Below are 23,645 nucleotides of genomic sequence, written 5' to 3'. Positions count from 1 at the left end.
AAGTCAGAGCTGACTTTTGATTTCAAACGGTACGTGACAGCCGGCCTCCTGAGCGAACATCCTGTTTTACTGATCATCTGCTGCGACCTCGTCTAAAGCGGCTCTGCAGGCGGGTTTACAGTTAACGGACATCAGGTATCCAGCAAATCATAGAAGTGGGTGCAAGCTTGTAGTAAAGATAATGTACGTGATGCAGATCTGTGAAGATTCAATATGTTTCTCGAGTCCACACGCACTCGCAGCTGTACAGTATGAACCCCCCCCCCCCCACACACACACACACACATTAACTTGATTGTGTTGTAGTCTGCTTCACTGCCAGGGTCCAAACCACAACCTCTCCCTGAAACTAAAAGCACAAATCATCTTCAGCAGCCAGCGGCTTGTTATGACCCGCAAGCTACAACTCATAACAAAACCATAAATCATGCAGCGAGGCACGGATATTTGGTCCCAGCCAGAGTCCGGCTTTGAGCTTTTTTCCATTTGTTCCTCGTTGTTTGTCTTTTCCTGTTAGTTTGATGTTCAAATTCTGAAAATGCCACGAGAATGAACGCCAGTAGAAACAGTCCAACTGCTCCACACAACATCTGTACTGAAGGACGATGTCAGATCACTAAACTGCACCACCGAGTTTAAAACACAGTTTGAATGGACATAGTTTCAATTAATTAATAATTATCTACCAGATATGATCGTCTCGTAAAAAAGTAACGTAGCTGTGATATATCATATCGTCGCAGCCGTAGCTTGAAAATGACAGGAGGTGCGACCCACAACAGCAGAAAAGATCAACATAAAGGATCCACAGAGAGCCGAAACTCAGCGGACAGACAGGAAACATTCACCCAGTTTAAGAGGATTTATCACAACACGGCCGCGGCGTCCTGCCAGCAGCCACAGACTGACACCTCGCTGCGTAAACACCTCCTGAAATGCAAAGCAGCGCACAGACGCAGCATCTCAACACTGTAATTAAGGAAAACAGATGAAAGAGAGGAAATTAAGGGCATGTTTCCTATAAACCCAGCGCTTCCTGTCCCAGGGAAGATGCCGCCGCTCTGCACCTTCCTCGATCTCTCTGGCTGCGTTTCCATTACAGTTGTTCGCAAGATAAAAGCGATATTTCTGAAATTTCGGCAAAGTTCAAATGCGACTTGCAGGTGTTTCCATTGAACAGTGTTTTGCGAGCCAGCCGAAATTCCCGTAAATTCTCAGACGTCCCGCGAGATTTCATTTTGAGGAAGATGGCCGAAAGTGTTACGCGTCTCAGGACGCTGATTTCGGGAGCTGCTGCGGCTGTTGCTGTGTTTATTATGAACAGAAGCCGGAGGCACCGTGTGGTTGCTCAAAGGCGAAGCCCTTTCCCGTTTCAGGAAACAGGAAGATGTTTTATTTATTTATCTTTGTTATACACAGAACATATTAAAATACATATTCAGAAAAATGTGAGGCAACAGTTTACTGTCAGAAAACATGCAGCTGATATGTGTGTGCGCCTATAATTAAAAAGCACATGCATGCTCCTGGCCTTGTAGGATTGCGCTTACTCGAATGCACAAATGCTGAAGATGAAATAAAGAAATGATCTGTTGACTTAGAGTGATCACTGATTTTAATGGCCTATTATTGATCACTGTGTTATTATGAGAGGCTCCTCTGACAGCGTCGGCTCGCTCTGACAGCGTCAGCTCGCTCTGACAGCGTCAGCTCGCGCCGGCGGAGCAGCAGCAGAATACAGGACTGTGAATTACTGAAGTGTCCTTTGAACATATTTTCTATCAGCAGTTATGTGTAAATATTAAAGTTAACGGCGTGCACGCGTGTCTCCCACATAGCTGAGGTGCACACACTCATCACGATCGCAAACACCGTGCTGTACGTCTGTGCACACGCGTGTCTTTAAAGTTCACCTCGGTGACGTGTAAATGCTAAAAAAGTGTTTCCATTACACTTTTGCGACACACTTTTATATCGACTGAAAAAAAAAAACACCTGATGAGAGCGTAAAAATGTTTTTGCAATATTTGAGAGGATTTTCGAAATACTGGTGTTTCCATTATCAGTTTTTTATTGCGATATTTAGGATTTGCGCATTTCTAGGACCATAAGGCCTTATGCATCCTAACAGTGAGCTTGGAGCAGCGCAGCTGGATTCGATTCCTGCTGCACAGAAAACCTGCAGGGCGGACGCCTGGACTCAGGGCTTCTTCAGAAAATTAATAATATCGTGCCTTATCAGCAAAGTAATGCAACGCTGCTCCGGAGATAAAAAGTGTGCATCAATAATTCTTTTCTGTTATTACTGCAACATTTACAAAAAGAGTGGGAGGGTGCTGCAGGACAGACACATTTCTGATGGCAACCGCTGTCCGGTGAAGCCGGGCGGAGGAAGATTTGTGGGATTTCACCTACAAGCTTTAAGAGCCAGAGCTGGTTGAAATGCTTTAACTTGGACAGCAGCTGCATTAATCACATATATTGCCTGCGTGCGTTAGACGGGGAGGCCGGACTCTTCTCTAAATGGTAAAGAAAATGTCGCTCAGAAAATGTTCATACAAGGAAAAGAAGAGAGGAGAAGAAAACAGAAGAAAGTCGTATAGATTAAGGTGAAGAGTGTTTTCAAATGAAAGAACGAGCTGCTTTATCTCCTCCCCCGTCTGAAGGCACACAGTGTCCTGCCAGCAGCCGGCAGCCATGTTTCAGAAGGCTCGACTTTATTGCTCCCAATGGAACAAACATGAGTAGTTCGATGTATTTAGTAATCTGAAGAGTAAAGAGTTAAAACACTTATTACTGAAGCTGAAAATTCTTTTATTGTTGTTGTGAGTGACGAGGCTGTGTGTGTTCTTCAAAGGAGAGATGAGGAGTGTTGTTCAGGGCTCCTCAGGGACTCCACACTGAAATCCTCTTTTTTCTTCCTCGGCCTTGCTGTTTATGGGAGGAAGCGACAGAGAGGCTGATGAACTCTTACTGTACATTCCCTCCAAGCGTCTGCTCATTAACTGACATCACAGCAGGATGCTCACTGTGACCCGTGACGCTGTGGTGGATGCTACGTGAAGGGTGAAGCATCCTTAACGGACTGAGTCCGGGGTTTGGGAGAGAGTTTGATGAGAAAATTGATTAATTAATTAATTATGAATTTCACTTTCACCTCTGTGGGCTCAGCGGTGCTGGAGTTGGTTGGTTCGAACTTACGTAAGCACCCGTCATATGTTGTTTCACATGAAGAACACATGACGCACCATAGATCTTTGTTGGAACTGGGCTTCCTCCATCAAAGGTTCACTGTTTGTGCTACGCTAAGCTAAACGCATCGCTTCTCATCGCAGATGTTCTCGAAGCATCACTTTTAAGATATTTCCACATGTAGTCAGTCAGTTTGCCGTTGAGCCAAAGCTCGAGAGTCCAGAGTCTGCTCTGTGCTGCAGAACGAACACAGCGGACGCCCTCGTGGTGGAAGAAGGTAGCTGTGAATGGGACTGGAAATGAAGTGAACCAACACACACACACACACACACACACACACACACACACACACACAAAAGCACACACTCACTCATGCATCACCTACTTTAAGGAGGTTGAAGTGTTGCAGAGTGTTTGGTAAACACCTGAGGTGAAACAGAGTGAGGTGTCAGAGTAAGTCAAGTAGAACAGAGTGTGTGTGTGTGTGTGTGTGTGTGTGTGTGTGTGTGTGTGTTTCATCACTGAAATGAACAGTCGTCTCTCTCACCGTCCTCCCTGTTCCTCCTGAGCGTCTGACAAACATCAGGAAAGTAAGAAACTCAGACTTCTGACCCCAAAAACCAAAGCGGACAGTGTGAGAACCACAGCGTTTCAAACCCTCCCGTCAGGTAATCATGGTGTGTGTGTGCGCGTGTGTGTGTGTGTGAGAGAGATGTAAGCCATGCTATCTGTACATGTAGCTCATCTAACTGCGAGCTTTAATCTGCTGTTATCTGTAACCACTGTCTCTTATCTGGTAACGAGTTAAAAATCGAGGCCGTCTGTCAGCTCCCGACTGTGCGACGTTAACCAGCGTCAGTGTGTGTGTGTGTGTGTGTGTGTGTGTGTGTGTGCGCACATCCCCCTCACTCTACCTCTGATACACACCAGCAGAGCAAACCAGTTAAATAACATAAAACAAAACCACGCTGACATTTAAATATGACTTTCTAAGTACAACAGCAGGGTAACAGCAGTATTAATAGAAATATAAAGAAAAAGTTGTAAACTGTAAAAAAATAATAATAATGAATCAAATACTGAAAAAAACATGTTTTTTATAAGTTACTGTAAACTGAAATGCATTTATTTGAGGAAGTAAATTATAAAAACAACATGAAATAAAAGAAAAAAGCAGACAAACATGAAAAACCCCAAAAAGAATAAAGCTTGTTTGCTACTAACCATAAACGAATTCTCAAGAAACAAATATTCTCTAAAAATAATGAGGTTAATCTTAATCTTATTATAGAGAAATATTAAACTTAAACTAAAATTCAATCCATTTACCTCAACTCTTACCTCACTTCCTGTTTCCTTTGTCCCATCACACACACACACACACACACACACACACACACACACACATTAACCTTAAGAAAGCACAGTCTTAATTAGCGGCAGAGTTAACCCTCTCTGACCTCCTCTCTCTGCTGCTCTGCTTCATCTCAGGTGGTTGACAGCTTCGTTAACCTCAGGAAGCCTCTCTACCTGATGTGTCATCCTTCCTTCCTTCCTTTCTGCCTCCCTTCCTTTCTCCCTAGCTCTTCTTTTCTCTCCTTGCCTCCTTACTGACACCTCACCCTCCAAAAACATTTCTTTTTCCCTGCTTCCTGTTGCTTTTTCATTAAGTTTTACTCCATCACGTCTCTTCAGTTTCGTCTCTTCTTTCCCGCTCTCCGTTCTTTCCTTCCCTTCTTTCCTTTTCTGTCTTTTCGTCCCTCCCCTCTGTCTTCTCCTAAATCTGCTTACTATAATCACAGCGGGGTCAAAGGTCAAGGTTCACAGCATGACACCACAAGGTACGGGCAACACCTCCCGGGAGGCTGCTCTGAACACACACACACACACACACACACACACACACACACACACACACACACACACACACGGAGGTCACGTTACAATAAGTATGTGAGTATAACCTTTCTCTCTCTCTCTCTCTCTCTTTCTCTCTCTCTCTCTCACACACACACACACACACACACACACAGTAGATGTTGTCATTCAGAATGAATTTAATCGGTTTTGACAGACTCCCCAAAGCAACACATTCATTTTTAAAGTTTATCTAATAGCACAGAGGACGACAAATGTAGCGACACACTGATGACTGAGACGCATGTGTGCTGCAGATGTGTGTGTGTGCGTGTATGTGTGTGTGTGTGTGTGCGTGTGTGTGCCTGTAGGCAGCTGTCAAAATGATAATTGGATATTTGTACATACATGGAGTACATGAGTGTACCAGTTTATGTTTTTATATCAGTGTGAGTGACCAGCTATCAAAACAATGTGTGTGCGTGTGTGCCTGTATGTGTGTGTGTGTGTGTGTGATAACACACCGTTGGACCGTCACAGCTATCAGTCGCTGTGCTTTCACTTGTGTGCGTGTCTTTTGCAGATTTCCCATCCCACAGTCCTACATGAGGTCAGCGTGTTTTTGTTGGATTTCTTCCACCTGAGCGTCAAAACGCTCCGTCAGAAACCAACAGCAGGAAGAACTCTTGTCAAAGAAGTTAAGTCTACAGACGCCCATCCCTGGAACAACACACCACTTCGCCAAACACGCACCGACACACTCGCACAAGCGCTTCTGACTTTCCGAAATATAACAAGTCGCAGTTGTGAACGGCCCGGAGTTTCTCAGCACGAGAACAGTCATTCTCCAGCCTTGTTGTCTGAATCTGAGCTGCAGCTTGGCGTGGCCTCGAGGATCAGACAGGCGGAGTTTAGACACGAGATTTCACAACTACTGGAAAGTTTTGAAAGGTAGAAAAATATTTTGTTCTTTAGGACATCGTGCTTGGAGAGGATAAAATTCAGCCCAGCTGGTGGAATAAAATGCAGGCATTGTGCCTTTCTGATGACCACGTTGTTGTGCATGTTTCATAAGAATCACGTCGTTTTTAAAGCCTCCAAACTCTCCTCAGCTGTTTGTGAAGCTCTTTAAGTCACTAATGTCAGTTCAGGTACGACGAAATTTAGGCAACAGCAAGAAATCAAAGATCTCTGTGGAAGCACAGATTAAGAAAATAAGAGAAAGCATTTGGATAAACAACATCTTTCATGATTCTCCTTATTTGATTTGGCTTCTTTACAACTCAGCTAAATATCAGAGGGGCAGCGAGTCTGTCAGCACCAGCGTGGAGCTTTAACATCGTCTGTGTGGACGGCTGGATGCACGGAAACCAAAGCCTGAACAACACTGTGCAGCTTTCTCTTCTGGTAATGCTCACATGCACATAAACACGTCCACCTGCATGTGTTTAACTGTGAGATCACATTCTGATCTTTATGTGTTTCAGAAGACAGAAGATAATACAGAGTCGACTGGAGCATGAAAAATAAAATGTTCACACACACGCAAACAAACCTCCAGTAAAAACTCTGCTTCCAAACACACGTTAAATGCCTCCATCTCGTTCTTGTCTCTCTGTTTTTGTGTGTTTACTTCTGGCCATGATGCGCGCACACACACACACACACACACACACACACACACACACACACACACACACACACACACACACACACACACACACACACACACTCCAGGTCAGGTTAAAGGCTAACTGAGTGTGTCTCCCTGCAGGATGAGGGCTGGTCTCCCTGGATTCCTGCTCAGGTCAGACACTGGGTCAGCTGTGACGCACACACTTTCTCCCTCTGTGTGTGTGTGTGTGTGTGTTGGACTGTATGTGGAGTTTGTGTGAGAGAAGAGGGAGGTGAAGGAACTCAGATAATACATTTAAGAGATGACACAGAAACAATGGCATAAAAAGACAGTTAGAAAAAGAAAGTGATGAGTTTGTTCATCAAACAGAATGTAAGTTTTACTATGTGTGTGTGTGTGTGTGTGTGTGTGTGTGTGTGTGTTCATTGGCCCTGAAGCTCCTGTCTGAGTATCTACCTTATAAAATCTTAACAGTCTCTCTACTGTTGATCCTGCAGCTACAAACACAGCAAGAGAGCCACGTCGTACTCCATTAACTGGAGTTCACTGCTTCACTTTACTGCTGTGAAAACCGCTCTGCTGCTACTGTAACACCACACACACACACACACACACACACACACACACACACGCTTCTCTCTCCATGCAATCCATCACACATCAGTGGTATGACATCATGAGATTTGCTCCAGAATGAGACTATTTGGGGAAAATGGAAAGAAGGAGGTCACCTGCTCTCCAGGGAAAACAAATCAGTGTATTTGAAGCTGGCAGAAAGAAACCAAACAGCCTGTCGGTTCATCACACAAACACGGTTTTTAACCTCTACATAACTTTACATTAAAGACCCAGATACGGATTCCAGACTCGAAGTGGCAGCTAAAGAAGCCACATGTCATGAAAGTGTAACCTGATACAGGAGACATGTGGACTTTCCATCTGAGGTGATGGAGCTTCGCTCAGTTCGTGCAGTGTGAACATCACAGGCTGACCACGGTGGTTCACATCATGTCCCCATCAGGTTTTACAGCATTTCAGACGCTTCAATTAAGAGATCGATTTTTCACTTTGGGGGGAACTGAAACAAAACTAATCACATTCTCATCAGCCTCAGCTGGACTCTGTGTTTATCGTTAATTAGGGAACGTTAGCATGCTAACATGCTAACCAAGGTGATGAATGAAGCAGCTGGCTGTGTGACGCTATGAGAGCGTTGAGAGTTGACAAAAACAGTAAAGTTACAGATCAGAAAATAAAAAAGCTGCAAAGTCGAGCTGCAGATTCAGGTGATGATTCTGGTCCATCACTACCAGCGACCTCTTCTGAATGAAAGCTATCTGTTGTTAACGTAACAACAACTGAGACCAGCTGCTTTCAGAGCTGAGCTCCTGCTGCCATTTGTAGGAGCCTTCGTGAATTTAAAGGGATGCTTGCTTTCATTTTGCAAAATAATTCCTGCACTGCAGCGACTTCAGGCTCCAGGTCTAAATGTTAAAACACAAATGATCTCATCTGATGGTGATTATTCACAGCCGTCAACTGTGCCTCGTGATCTTCATCTTCATCGGCTGTTGGAGCTGACTCAACACGATCTAAAGATGAAGCATTATAAATGGCTCCTGAGCCAGCTACTTTCACCGATGACGACCATGAGACGCGGTCGAAAGCTCAGAAGAAACCTTCTCCAAAGTCGAGAATGAACGTCTTGAAAAACACCCAAAGAAATGTACATTCTATTATCAGCAAAAAGACTTCCTCCATGTGAAACATCTTCACCTTCCTGTGATTCACCTCATATCACGTTCAGCCTCTTTTCATCAGAACGACTCGTCCACTTTCAGGACAAAGTTTCAGCCATTGTCTCGCTAACATCCAGGCGGTGTTTCTAAATGTGTCTGACTGCCAGAATCCAGTCCCGTCATGAGCGATCACTGCAAAGCCCTCCCCTCTCACTTGGACACAAAGCCTGAATTGTGAAGAACAACACAGTCGCTGCTTCAGTAATTCCATTCATCCATCCACTCATTCATTCATCTCGCTAACCGCCGCACAATGAAACCAGCCTCCCTGAACTAATTACTGCTGGATAGGAAACAGTTGTTGGCTTCGCTGGTGTTGTTGGTTGCCAAGTGGGAAGCATTTGGAAAAAAAAGAAGTGTGTTAAAGAGCCTGGAAGTGGGCAGATGACTCCACAGTGCACCGCCCTTATGACGAAGAGCCAGTTTTATTCCTGTTTTCAGTCCTTTTTTTTTGTTTTGGATGAGAATTGAGAAAAATATATGCAATGTATATGAACTCTTTTTCTCTGCCAGTCAGAATAAATCTGTTTTTATAACAGAGCAGGACAATTACAAACAGTTCAGTCTTTGAATGTTTGGACATTAACACGTTTTTAACTGTTTTGGCTCTGAAATAAAACTGTGAGGTTCACTTTCTGCTTCGAGGCAGCTCACATCAATGCAAACAGTGTTTTCTACGTGCACAGTTCCCAATTTTAGGACAGAGCAGGACAAGCATCCCAAATAAGACTGATAAAGGGTTCTGTCAGTCACCTGCTGAAGACGAGACTGAAGACAAAAAGCCTCAAAACAAGTAAGAGATGAAGCTGCACGCAGGACAGATACCAAGAGTCAGCTGATCACTGTCCTCATGAGACAGGACTGGCCAAAGACTGCAAGCAAACGATGCTCGTGTTTTCCTGAAAAGTGACTTCCTGTGCTCATGTGAGTGGTGACTGTTGTCTCTCAGAAATAAAAGCAGAAGCATTCAGAATAATGCTAAATATTTATTCTGGTCAGAATATCACCACGCTGTGAGGAAGAGGAAACCTAACTGCACCGTCTATAACGTGTATTGCTTGTGTTTACCAGCAGTTTCCACTTCCAGCCCAGCATTAAACATATTCTGCAGAGCTTTTTCATGTTGCACAGGTAAGATTATATCATCTGCATAGAAGTTTACCGGCAAGCAAATAACCAGTTAAATCATTAACATATATAGAAACAGTGTTGGAGACAGCATGTCTGTTCTGCTTCACAACAAATAGCTTTTATTTGTCAGATAAATTTGAGGCCTTTAAAAGACAGTGATTGTGTATAAAACTACAGAGCTTCAATGCTACAAAACACCGTCAACTTGCACTTTAACCTTGTTGTTAATGTCATATCTAAAGAGGTGAAGGCTGAGCTGTAATATCCTTTAAGTGTAAGAAGCAGGAACCAAACCAGCTCCTGCAGCTGCTGATTATCAAGCAGAAAAGCTTCTGAATGTGGGACAACAGGGAAAATAAACCCGACCTAAAATGACCTTAAAGCTGGTCGTCCATGATGGCAGCTAGTTCGCTGCAGGTAGTTTAAAACAGCCCCAACTACACTACAAATAGTTAAATATTTACGGGCACCACTGCAGTCATCAACACAGCGTCACCTCCCATGGTGTTAATCTGTTAATCTCCCATTTTATTCCTTCCTGCTGCTACCAGTGTTTTACTGGAAAGAGAAGCATCTGCTGCTGACATGAAGTGAGACCTCAGAACAAAATGTTTTCTGAAACTGTGGAAAACAAAGAGAAACAGTGGTTTTACTGCATGTTGGAGAACATTTCTACGCTTACAACATTCACCAGATTGCTTCAAACGCTGCATCAAGGAAACATTACTTCATTGATCTTTACATGTTATAAAGTCTCTCCAGCTCTGACAGCAATACGCCCGCTGAGAAAACCACTGGAAACCTAGAACTGGATCCAGACCTTCCTGAAATCAGACAGCAGGGAAATAATCCAACACTTCACTTTCATCAGGAACTTCACCCAGTTTGGACTGAGCTTTTGTTGCAGTGTTACAAGATGCACCGAACCAACAAGCACAGAAAAGGAAGTAAAAGCATGAAAGAGATGTTTCCATGTGATAATAGTCAAAGTAAAAGACACATGGCAGACAGACCAGTTCTGCCTCCAGTTCTCACTCGTTTCTGGGCTGTTTTTCAGTCTGTGCTGCAGTAAAAATCTGCCACAAACCAAAGAGAAAATCACAAAGCTGAGAACAAACAGCCTGAATAACTCGGCAACTCAATGACCAAAACTGATCATATAGACACAGTTCATTCTGAATTCTCGTGTGTTTACCAGAAAGCTGCGACGAAGGACACTCATGATTAATGCTGCTGTTCAAATGCAGGACAAAACCTGTAATTTCTGAAACAACGTGCGTGGGAGAGCAGTGGCTGTTGATGTGTCTCCTACCTGAGTGGGACAGCTGCAGCCGTGGTCCGGTCTGGCTCCAGGATTTGGCATCAGGATCAGTGCTGGAGTCCGCAGGTTGCAGCCACAGCAGCGGGAGGAGAGACACCACCAGTACCTGAAGACACTTCACCCCTCTTCCTCCGCCGCCGGCCGCCTGCAGGGCTGCAGCTAAGATCGCCGCCATCTCTGATTGATCTTCACTGATGTGGACAGATAGATGCAGAAGGCTGAACCAGCCGCTCACATCACAAGGTGGCTGCAGCTGACGAGGAGAAACGACAGAGAGGAAGTTAGTTAAATATCATGTTTAATGCGCTTTGTAACACAGGATTAAACTTAAGCTAGCAGCGTGGCTCTGTGGGCAGCAATGTCAGTCTGTCGGCTGGTCGGTTCACCACTTTGGGCCAGACGTAAATATCTACAGCAAGTATCAGCAGGAAGTTCTGTGCAGACGTTCATGGTTCCCTGAGGATGCATCCTAACTGACTTTTCCTCTAGTGCCACAATAAGCTGACAGAGTGAATAACTATTGGACGGCTTGCCAGCAAATCTAGTCTAGACCTTTGTATCTTCCACAGGATGAAGTGTGATCCTTTTCATCTAGAGCCGTCCTCAGGCCAAAATTCGGATTTGTCCAACACTGCTTTGAGACCAAATATCTGCAGAACTGAAGATTTTCCCATCAGCCTCAGCTGCACTTTGGTTTTATTACCAATTAGCAAATGCTAGCATGCTAACCTAAGATGACGAACATGATGTATACCTAATTAACCTGCTAAACATCAACATGTTAACATTACTGTTGGGAGCATGTTAGCATGCTAATGTTAGCATTTAGCTCAAAGCACCTCCATACCTAAATGCAACCTCAGGTGAGCTGCAGCAGAGCTGCTCATACGGCTGCAGGCGTTTGTCTTGTTTACATCCATCAGATGTAACTTTACTTAGTGTTAGCTGTTCTTTGAGCTTAATGCTAACACGACTGTCATTAGTTTTATAGAGTGTTGGCCAAGTGGACATTTTGACCAGCTGGTGGCGCTAAATAAAAAATTACCAAAGTAATTAGGATTCATCCTCTGCAGCATCGTGACAAATGTCGTACAAAATGTGATGGAAACCATGAACATACAGTTTATTTAACAGCTGTTTCACCCTGATGGAACAAACAGCATCTTCAGTAGTTCGTTGTCAGATGGCAACAGATCCCAGTAAATGAAACAAAGATAAATAACTGGAATTAGAATTTAAGATGTTTACATTCATATTGGACGAGACCAGACTCCAACCAAAGGAGCTCACCAGCCTCTTAATGTGAGAAAACACTGAGCGGAGCCTTTTGGCCGGACTCGCACAATATCCAGAGGTCTCATTTATTAAACATTCCTAACAGAGGGCCAAGCAGGAACAGAGAGAGTGAGAGTAAATGAGACAGACAGAGAGAGAGACAGTCCAGAGCTGCAGTCAGACCGTAAATAATGAGACAGGCTGATCTGAGGACGTTATAAGACAACCTGAGGATTTGCTTTCTGTTCGCACAGAGACTTGAAAAGCAAGAAAATTTGTGTCTAATCTGCATCATGTGTATTAAATAAAACGACATTATATATGGATTTATACCAGATTAAGTTTGGTCATGTGGTAACCAGAAACCTGAATAAAAACACATTAAAGCTCCTCTTTTCCCAAAACAAGGTGATGAAACTCAGATAATTAAATTCAAATTCCAACTGGAACCAATAAGTTTTGAGATTTATGGCTCAACAATCCTGATATCAGGTCTAATCCAATCACTGCAAATCTGCTAAATAAACACACTAAAGACCATAGTTTTGCTTTTTTGACTGATTCCCTTGTTCCCTCTGCACTTCGGATGTGTCCTGAGCAAGCTAGTGGCCACCTGAATAAATCTCTGGTCGACAGGAGCGATACGTGCAGCAGGAACTGGGTGGCTGAGCTAATGTGGGAACGTAGTCCACGCGGGAAACGGGTCAATTCATCATTTTGTGCCGTTTATTGCTGCGGTGGCGGGCCAATTTTAAGAGTTTACTTTGAGAAGAGCAGGAGAAAGAAGCCGCTGAGAGAGGAAAGACAGTGAGCTCTGTTCGCTGGCTTGAACGCTGACGCCTCGTACTCCATCGACAAATTATAAGACAACAAGCCCCCGAGCACATTGTGCAACAGACCCCCCACCCCTCAAACACAGGAGCAAGAAGACTTCCACATCTTTTGCGGTCATTTAGCATCTTGTCGTACTTCTTTTGCATCTCTTTGGAGTTTTCTGATTTACTTTCCAGTCACTTCAAACAGAGGCTGTGGTCGGGCCTCCTGACCCCTCCAGGCTCTGCATCTAACAGATCAAACACATTTTTCTTTCAAAAGGTCACTAAAATACAAATTGCTGAATTGAACTCCACTCTAATCCCCCCCACACTGTAACTGTAGCCGAACCATGAAATTATTCCAGGTGGAAAATGCAGCCTAATCTGCTGATCTTGCAGCACAGTTCCACGTTATCAAAATATCATAATTTATCACAATCTGTCACAGTGGCGTGCTGGCTAGCGTCTTGTCAGCAGGTTTTAAAAAGCTCAACAGGTTGAAAAGACGCCTGCTGAGAGAGGAAAGACAGTCCGACCTCGCCACGACTCTGCAGCACGACTCTGACACTGAGGGCTCCAAAATGTGCAAATCTCAATTCAAAACAGCTCAGACAACATTTAGATTTCTACTTGTTCTCTGTTTCAGGGGCGGCGTGAAGAGCTGACCAGTGAGTCGACCTTTTCTTTTCTCTCATTTTGTCCACGTTCAACAAAATGAACCTCAAAAGGCTTCAAAATGTTTTCATTGTGGAAAAATGACCTGGATTAGAGTTGAGTTTCAAAGCTTTAATGCTACTAAGAGACTTCAAAACAACCGTGGATGACAAGTTAATCACAGCCCTTAACATCCAGCCATTTTTATCCACCGTCTGCCCTTCAAATTAAAAGCATCCCCTTTAAATTCCTGGTTCTGACAGATTATCCTCTGTAATGCTTCATATTATTTATATAACATTAAAAAGTGCTGCCAGACACAAACACAGTTTCCACATTTCAGCTACTTTTGTCTGAGCGTCCTCTGAGAGCTGAGACTGAATGCACGACATCATTTTCAGTTGTGTTTCATTCAGTTTTTTACATTTAAGGATGTTTTTACTGGGTCACGTCGAACACAGAGACACAGATGACAAGACAGACACAGCAAAGACAAAGGACACTGAAAACAGGTCGTGTCTGCAGCGAAGAATAAATAACTTTGAAGCGAACATGTCATGAATAATAACTGATGTGATTATGTTTGCGTGCACTGTGCACAGTCGTGCTGCAGTCTAACGTGACTTTGACAACATCGTATGTTTCACATCACCGCAGTTCATTTGTGTTGAACACTTGACTCGAGGAAACGACCTCCTCAGACCAACATGTCAACATGGAGACAGACGAGGAACAAACTGTCTCTTCCTCTCTGCTCATCTGACATACAAAGTGTGTGTGTGTGTGTGTGTGTGTGTGTGTTTGCTCGGTGCAAAGGAAACCTGGGTGTTGACAACAGTTTTTAAATAAATCCCTGAAGGAAACTCATCATTTGTTTCCTCTGACCGTCTGTTGATTTGATTCAAACATTCAAACACATGCGAACCTGAGATACACAAACACACCAACACGCACACACACACCCCCCCCACCAACACAATGCGGTGAAGCTAACCGGACGAGGACACGTCAGCTTCCATCCAGTGAAAATAGACGTTTGTTTACGTGTGTTTGTCCTTCGGTTGGTTCAGATTCAGGTCGCCTGCAGGCCACAGAGGACGGCGCTGAGTTCGGTCTCTACGGTTAAACCTTTTAGATGCACAACGTCATAAAATCAAGTGTTTCGTCCATATTAGAAATGAGCTGCCAACCAATTATTCAAGACACGAGATTTCCCTCTTAAAATTCACTCTTTCTGCTTCGTATTAATGGAAAACTCCACTGAACACTGATGTTCTGAGAAACAAACACTCACCAGAATAAAACCCCTGCTAGCACAGTTAGCTGTTTACATGTGTGTATCTCCACTCTGGACACTACGTCATCCAGCCCTTCCACTCATGACATAAAACCCACGTCAAGAGAAGAAGAGGGGCTGGTTAGAGGAAGCCCTCCAGGAGGAGCTTCTACTGTCACCATCAGCCTGGCAGGAGGACGTGACGTCCTGCAGGAGTCACGTCACAAACACGCCACCTTTGTTTCACCTTTAACACGCTGAAATGCGTCTTTTCCTCTGATTGGCCGACAACAATTCTCCAGCTTTCGCAGCTGCAGCCTCTCTGAGGGGTCACGTTTGTTCATTGTTTGTGTGGCGCCCTTAAAAGCTCAAGTTTCCCACAAGTAAACCGACACAACATCAGCACTAACAATGCTATTAATAAAGATTATCTAAAGGTAAAAATCACAGAATCGTTCCATCGTCACGTAAAAGAGAAGCTGATGTTTCAAATGAACGAACTTTTCTAGTTTTACAACATGCACACAGAGCAGAGGTGATGATATGAATGAGGGAAACGGTTCCCATGGTTATCAGCTCGACCATCTTTATTGTCTCTTCCTGTTGCACCGCGGGGGGGCGGGGCGAAACAATGAGTAAACAAAACAAAGATCTCAGCTGTGTCTGGACGTCCATCGTTACACTCGTTTAAATGTAGTGAGGAACGGTTTGATTACATGTGTTAGTTTTTTTATTTTTCCTGTTTCGATGAAGAGATACAGCACGAGAGAGACGAGGAGAGAGGTTAGAGGATGGAAATATTTGGAGTTAAACAAAGAAAGAAAAGAATGAATCAGATAATAGACAGACCCTGACAGAGGAAGAGAAACTGTATCACACTGACCCTCAAACCTACATCCTCCGACACGACGCTCCTGAAATAGACCATTTTTGCCGTGAAACGTCGAGTCTTTGTGTGGAGCTTCCTCTGTTAGCACAGGGAAAAGTTTGTTTGAATAAAGAGAGAATAAAAAGTCTAAACTGGACTTCCTCAATATGGAAAACTGGTGCCGAACATTTCAAGCTTCAAGAGAGAAGAAAGTGTTTTTGTGGAGAAAAGATTTCTGCTCTGGTTAATGTGTCTGAGATAAAGTCAAACATTCAGCAGTACAGTGAAGCTTTACTGTAACATCTGTGAGAATTAGATTAAATTCAAGTTCTGTGTTGCACCATCAAAGAAGAAGCTGTGAAAACTGTTTCAGCCGACACCATCTTTGTTGATCAGAGTGTAAAAAAAAGACATAAAATACCATTAAATTATATTTAAAATGAATCCATCTAAACTATCTGACAAGAAATTTATGTTAGCAGTAAAACCTCTGAGACCTTTTTCAAATATTCAGTTTCACTTTGATCAGCTGCCACATGTGAGATTTACAGGTTTAATTTCAGGTCTAAAAGACTTATCTGTCCAGACTCAGATAATATATGTAGTGAAGACTTTTGTTGGTGAAACTGAAGCTCCAGTGAATAATGTCCAGGTAGAAACAAGCTGTCTTCACTAAGAGACATCAGCTTCATCACATGGAGCAACAACAATCACCTGAAGATGAATATCAGCAGAGCCAATCAGCTCGTGTTTGACTACAAAGCTTCAAACATGGATGCTGCTGCGGAGAAGCTACAAACAGTGAGATGTGGAGGCTTCACACGCAAGCTCAGAAGATTTTGACAATCAGCTCAGTTCCAAGGTGGACGCCCCAGATCCTGAGTTCTGCAGCTGAATAACGGACAGAAAAGAGTTTCTGCACATCATCATGATGTCACAGTGAAGCTGACCTTTGACCTGACGGATATAAAATGTCATCACTTCTTAAATTATCCTGTGAGACATTTGGGTGAAATTAAGTGAGAAATAGCAAATGAATTCTTGAGTTATGGTTAAAAATGTGTTGTGTGTGGTCACAGTGACCTTTGACCTCATCATCGAGTCAAAGTGAACGAGTTCCTGTCATATTGGACGGACGGACGCTGCCACGGAGACATAAATATGGGTTTTGTCTTCCAGCATTAAATCAAAAATCTCCACAAAATAAAATATTAATACATTACATTTTACCAGAGGTTTGTACTTTTACTGTCTCCAGCAGCATCAGTGAGGATCCTCATTTAGACTTCGTGACAGATGATAATGTAGCATCATGATAACTGACTGAGACGGTCGCTGCTGCAGGAACAGATGCATGATGGGAGGCACTGCCCGCTCCTGTTACGATAGCACCGAATCCACTTCTGAGCGGCCTCGTAAAATCAGAGCCTCTGAATACTTCAGATGCTTTCTGTGACCTCCGGCTCCCCGGAGTGCTCGGCAGGAGGAAAGCCGGCGTTTCTCGCCACTGCTCGAGGGATTAAAGTCGTTTTATTGTGTTTACGGGATGACGAGGTGAAAATGTGGCCTGAGCTGAAAGAGCCCGGCTGATTTATCAGCGGCCCTGATTCCATTACTCCCAGCAATTCTTCTTCTACTGTTTCTAGTTTAACCTCTTTTATTTATAACTTCATGTCTTCCTCCTCCTCACGGCTCTATAATTCCTTTCTTTAATCCTCATCCTCCTTTTTCCTCCTCTCTCCCTCTCCTCTCTCCGTCCCTCCTCTCCTCCTTCCCTCCTCTTCTCTGAGCGATGCTATGAGGAGGCGACAGCTTTACAACGTCTCTCTGCAAACCCTCTAGTCCTCGCCGTGATTTAAAAACTCCCCTCCTTCCATCCGTCCCTCCCCACTGATCCCTCCTGTCATCTTATCACTTCAACATTAAGTTAATATCTCTGGTTTCTGCTTCCACTCGAGGTCTCTCCGTCTCTTATCGCCGTCTTCTCTCCGTCACAATCGCTCATCCAATCAACTTTATCCTGTTTCCCCTCCTTCATTAAACTTCTCACCCTGACCACACTCCTCTCCTCGTCTCCTGTCTTTCCCCCTCCACCCTCGCAGTCCTGAAGCTTGTGCTCTGACCTCTCCAGACAACCTGAAGCTCTTCAAATGTGCAGATCACAGTTCATGTGATGCAAAAGGAACATTTAAAAACTCATTTACTTTCATCACGCGCCGACGATTTCTGTTTACAGAACGTGCTTTTAACATGTTTTCACTGCAGAGCTGCACGAAAGCTGCAGATCAGCACTGTATCAGTGTATTTCAGTGTGAGTCTGAAACTGAGTCAGAGCGGATCAAAATTAAAGTGGGCTCAAACAGCTGCTTTCATGTTGGATTAGGTCCACTGTGATTGGCTGGTGACCTGTCCAGGGCGGGCTCTGCCCCTGTTGACAGGTGTAGCTGATGGATGGATCTCTCCTGCACCTTGGAGTCTGCCTAATGTCTTATAATTAACATTAATATTAAGAATTAATAATATTGGAAAATGTTATAGACATAAATTTCTCTAAGCTGACCTGAGGTAGGTAAGAAAAATAGATGCACATGTGCACAGAAACTGTACTAGATAAATAAAATAGAAAAAAACTAGATTAAAGATCAGACAGAGCTCTCACAGCTAAAGTTGGATGTATTAATAAAGTTTTAAGCCATGCTAACAGTCTGTCAGTCTGTCTGTCAACTCTTGGATCGACTCCCACTAAATTCACACCCTCTCAGATCCCCCCAGGATGAACTGTGATCACTTTGGTGATCTCTTTTCTTCTGCAGTGCTTCACCACTGTGGGACTTTCCCTCCAGCCTCAGAAACATGAAAAACATTCAGGTCCTCAGTCAACCGAACAGGAAATGATTCATCTGTCTGACAGAACTTGTTTTAGCTCTGGGTCGTCTTTAGATGTTGAGATTAACATCCCATGGTTATCTCATAAGAGATTCAGAAGGATCCTGTTTAATCAAATGTAAAGACAGTTATTCTGCATGTTTCTGACTTCCTGCTGACCTGCTGCAGAGGGGAGAGTTTGGGAGGGGGTTTTTTCATCGGAGCTCAGAGAGCAGGTCCAGCCTGGTACCTGGTACCTGACTGTAAACCACTAAGATCTCTGGATCTCTGTGGTTGAACAGAGCACAACAGCGTTTTGGTTTACTGACCGAGAGTTCGAGGTCACACAGACACCGTAACAGTAGCGATGAGCAGCTTATACGACAGGCAGGAAACCTCACTTTACGAGCACATGTGGGAGGTGTGAAGAGCCTTTAAACCACAGGTCTTTGAAAGCATCACGAGAGGAATACTCAACAGGCAGCGGACACTTCACTGTTCTTCTACTACTGTGACCTGAACAGTTAAAGAAAACTATGAAAATAAGATCTCTACGTCTTTTCACGCTGATTTTCTCCTTCATGTTTGAAAACATCCCACAGCTGTGAAATATTCTGGACAGATCTACTTTCCGAGGAGGAGGAATACACACATTCTTGGTCCGTGGACAACATGTGCAAATGTTCAGGTGGATGGAAATGATGAAAGCAGGAACATAAAGAGACAGTAACTCTCAGAGGTTTTCCTCCACTTTGCAGGGGGGGAAACATTTTTCCCTTCACGCAACTGCTCTGATTTACTTTGCGGAGGCTGAACTTCACTGACGTGTCGAGGTGAAAACATTCACAAGCGAACGCAGATGTTGAGCAAAAGGTCAGATTGTCGAAATTGAGGCTGCGTCAGAGAATCCCTTCCATTCATCCCTCTGAATATCTTAATTCATCCTGATGCTTTGTGCTTCGTTATCACTTTAAAATCACAGGAACATTGTGAGGGCATCTAGTTTCTTAACTTCTTTTTATTCTATTCAGTTTGGAGTTTCTACAGATTCAGTCCTGCCAGATGTAAAAATGTGTGAAAATGTCACCAGAGAGAGGATGGAACAAAATCAAATCATTACCTGGAGCAGGAAATGACATCACTCCCACACAGGGATCAATTAAGTCCTCCTCATGCGTTTCAGGTAAATGCTTTTCCAAAAAGATTAACACATTTGGCTCTTGTGCAGAAAATGTTTGAAACCACTGCAGTTAAGGGATCCCTATAACCCCGCTGGTGCCGGCATTAGACAGTTCCTGAAACCTGCTTGACTCATAACACATATGAATGACTTGGTTTCAGGGTGTTTTTTTCCTCTGAGGAGGAAATTATTGCAGAATTCTTGATTCAGAGTCAAGCACATAAAAAGCTCATTTGGATGGAATTGACTGCAGCGGGAGCAGAAATCTGCGAGCTGGGGGCTGCAGTGGACACAGGCCTGCTGCTGCTGGGTGTACTCTCACTTAAACAAACAAGTAGTTAAAGCACATTATGTACTTTTACTGCTAGATTCATCATGAGGGCTCTGGGTTTTTTTGGGTACATCTCTGTATTTCATGTTCCTTAATCAAGATGAAAGAAAACTCCTAAATCTACTTTTATTTCAATGGAGTCTGGAGTCAAATCAGGGATATAATGTGTGCTTCAGTCCAGAAACATAAAATGGAAAATGTCCAACACGCTAAATGATTTTATCTAAATTTACAGCTAATTCACGTGCTCAGATGTGATCAGCTATGATCAGTTCCAGAGTGATGTTGTTTTGGGTTTATCGCCCTCTGGACTGACTCTGGGTCTGTTGGAGAAGGTTTTAGTTTTATTCCCACTGCTTCAGGGTTACAGAAGTCGGTGCTCGGGCCTTTTCACGGCTCTGAGATGTGACTTCAGAGTCATGCTGGGAGACGTCAGGCTCTCCACAGGAAAGCAAAACAACATTCTTGAATCCAGGACAGGAAGGTTAGTGATGGTGAAACGTTCCAAAGTTCTCTCCTCTTACGAGATGATGAAACGGATAAAAAACTGAGAGTCAAGAACAGATTTCAGGTGAATATTAGAGGAAAAGTCTGACCATCAGATATTTGATCTACTTGTTTGAAGTCATGAAAGACTCTTCTGTCTGCTCTTCTTCATTGTTTCTGTGTGAAGCAGATGTGGGTCAACAGTAACAAAGTTACATGTAATTAATAGTAAATCTTGAATATGAGTGATTTTTGAATTAATCAGTTTTTAATAATGTTTCAGTGTCTCATTTAATTTCAGTTCAGTATAATTGATTATTCTGGATGGTATCAAAGCTACTTGGTGATGTTGCTTTTTTTATCAGTTAAACCTCAGCCGCACTGATGAGTGATTACCTACACAGGTGTGACTTGTGACAGGTGGTTTATTGAGGCACTAACACACCTGACTTGTTTCTCCACCATTTGATCGCCGGTGGTGAACTTTGAAGGAAGCGATCTGCAAAAGTGATCAATGCGGAAGATCATTTTGTAACTATGGTAACAGGTACGTGACCAATCAGAGAGTGAAAAAGAGTTAAAAGGGAGTGGTCCTCCAGCACTTATCCATTACATGATGTGAGCTACTTTACATGATGTCACTGTTTTGGTGCTGATTCTGCCTCTTCTTCACTGTTTCTAACAGCAACTAATGATGCTCTTCATCACTTCTTCCCCTTTGTGGAAATAAATGAACACGCAGCAGGCGACGTGCTGTCAGCGGAATTTGGTTTTCCCACATTTATCTATGTATAGCACTGATGATGCAGGATGACATCACCAGAATGGTCCAATCAGTGTCAGTCCGGATGACTTCATGTTTACTGTAAAAGGTCAGCGTGAACGTGAACCGGAGCAGAACTACAGGCGTAAGAGTGACCTCAGAGAAGACGCGAACAGGAGAGCGATGGTCTGAATCCGGTTCAGTCCTGATCCAGGATTCACTGTGAGCGACGCAAACACGGTTCAGCTTCATTACTCCAGAGGTCACGAGATCGCCTTCCAGCACGCGGACAGAGAAGCGGGACGAGACGAATAAACACCCTGGTTTCATTTTCGGATGAAAGACTCTGAGCCGGACGAGACGAGTGTAGTTTTTCCAGCGGAGAGTCAAGACAAACAAACAGCATTGTGGGAACTGGGCTGCCATGTACAGGGAATTCTGGGAAGAGGAAACCATCCTCTTAACCTCCCTCTGATCACTGCCTCTCCCTCTATCTGTCCTCGAGGAAACTCTGTCGCTCTCTGGGGGTTTCTGGGAAGAGGAAAACAGCTGATGTCATCCACTTCCTGATGGCAGTGCAGGGAAAGAGAAGAATAGGAAATGGGCCCCTTGGTTCTTACACAACTCCCAAATCCTTTAAGTTAGTGACATGTTCCACGCCGTCCTTCAAGCACGCTGTCAGAGCAGAGGAACACACCTGCAGCCTGTTACTCAGCTTGATCGTCACGATGTTTGAGGAAGTCGAGGCAAACACGTTTGTTTGTTATATTTCCAGATGTAAAAACTGCCTCAGCCATTAAAAATCATTTCTGTGGAAGACGTTCGTCAGCAGGTTTTATCAGCGTCTGCTCTGACGGGTTACAGTTAGCTCGTGATGCAGCATGACGTAAATAATATTTAATCTACAAGAACAAGAGATTCAGATAAGTCGGTCAGGAACACGGCAACAAATCAACAAGTCCAGACTGTCTGCACATTCAGGGAAAATCATGTTTCTGTCACAGCTGATGGCTTTAGTCCTGGTTTGAGCCTCAGCAGCAGCAGCGGCGGCGGCGTCGGCAGCGTCAGCATCAGCAGCGTGACGGCAGTGATGACAACGGCTACGTCAGATCAGTCAAACACTTTGATTTGGGACTAAATTACTGCAAAACTAATGACATTCCCACCAGTCTAAGATGTGATAATTAGCAAATGTTAGCATGCCAACACACTTAAATGAGAGGGAAGGCATAAACATTAGTATGTTGACTGTAAGGACAAAATCCACAGTCCTCTTAAGTTTAGTCACAGCTAATATGAGACTGAAGCTGTCTGAGTCTGAGCATCTTCATCCTGGTTGTCGTTTGCAGGTTTACTGATTTGTTCAGGCAGGTATCCCTCCTCCTCAAACAGGGAATTTCACTCTAAAAAGACTGTAACTGTGGAGGAAGGTGGGTTTGTACCCTGTTTCTTACAGCGTATCTCCGTCACTGAACACAAAGCATGAGTATAACGACCTGAAAAACTCTGAATGTGTTCTTTAATCTGTAAAACTCTATTTCTGTCTAGAGTTTAACACGTTTAATGTCATCCTCCCCCTGTTGTTTCCTGTCTGTGTCCTATAAGATTATATGAGACTGACAGTTTATTAACTATCAGACAAAATGCCAAAAAATGTCCTCACACTTCTTTCTTTCTTTCTTTTTAATCTCATATTTAGAATGAGGTATCTACATAGAATATGATAGATTAGACAAGACTGGAATGAACTGGAACTCATTGGAGTCTTTTGCAGACGGTCTCATGTGTCCTGGCAGACATCAGTGTGTGTGTGTGTGTGTGTGTGTGTGTGTGCGTTAGGGACCTGGACCTGATGAGTTCATGCTACAGGTGCAGAGCGAACATGTTCTTTCACTTTGTTTCTGTCTTTTCTTTCCATTCTTCCTCTTCATCTACACAGAAATGAGGCGTTTTCCTGGAAGAAGCCCAGAAGGAAACTGTTGCTTATTGTTCGAGTGAGGAAACAACACAGTGAGACGTGTGTGTGTGCGTGTGTGTGTGTGTGTGTGTGTGTGTGTGTGTGTGTGCACATCATCAGTCATGTGCAGTATGAGTGATGTATGGGCCCTGTCAGGTTAGATGGATGCTGCTTTTATGTCTCGGCTCCTGCCTTTGGGATTTGTGGAAGGGTGGAGTGTAGAAAGCCGACCAGCGGGA

The 23,645-nt window shown here is 43.7% G+C and overlaps 1 protein-coding gene across 1 annotated transcript in view; it reads right to left on the bottom strand.

Moving 5' to 3' along the window:
* si:dkey-49n23.1 (semaphorin-3D) overlaps positions 1 to 23,645 on the bottom strand; it is an 85,478-nt gene that overhangs the window by 38,283 nt on the left and 23,550 nt on the right. Inside the window, exon 2 of the mRNA XM_041944415.1 lies at positions 10,928 to 11,189. Coding sequence (XP_041800349.1) covers positions 10,928 to 11,111 — 184 coding nt within the window. The 5' untranslated portion in view covers positions 11,112 to 11,189. The remainder of the gene's footprint in view (positions 1 to 10,927; positions 11,190 to 23,645) is intronic.

Source organism: Chelmon rostratus, chromosome 2, assembly GCF_017976325.1.
Source record: "Chelmon rostratus isolate fCheRos1 chromosome 2, fCheRos1.pri, whole genome shotgun sequence".
Classification (NCBI taxonomy): Eukaryota; Metazoa; Chordata; class Actinopteri; order Chaetodontiformes; family Chaetodontidae; genus Chelmon; species Chelmon rostratus.
This window is presented reverse-complemented; position numbering and strand designations above follow the sequence as displayed.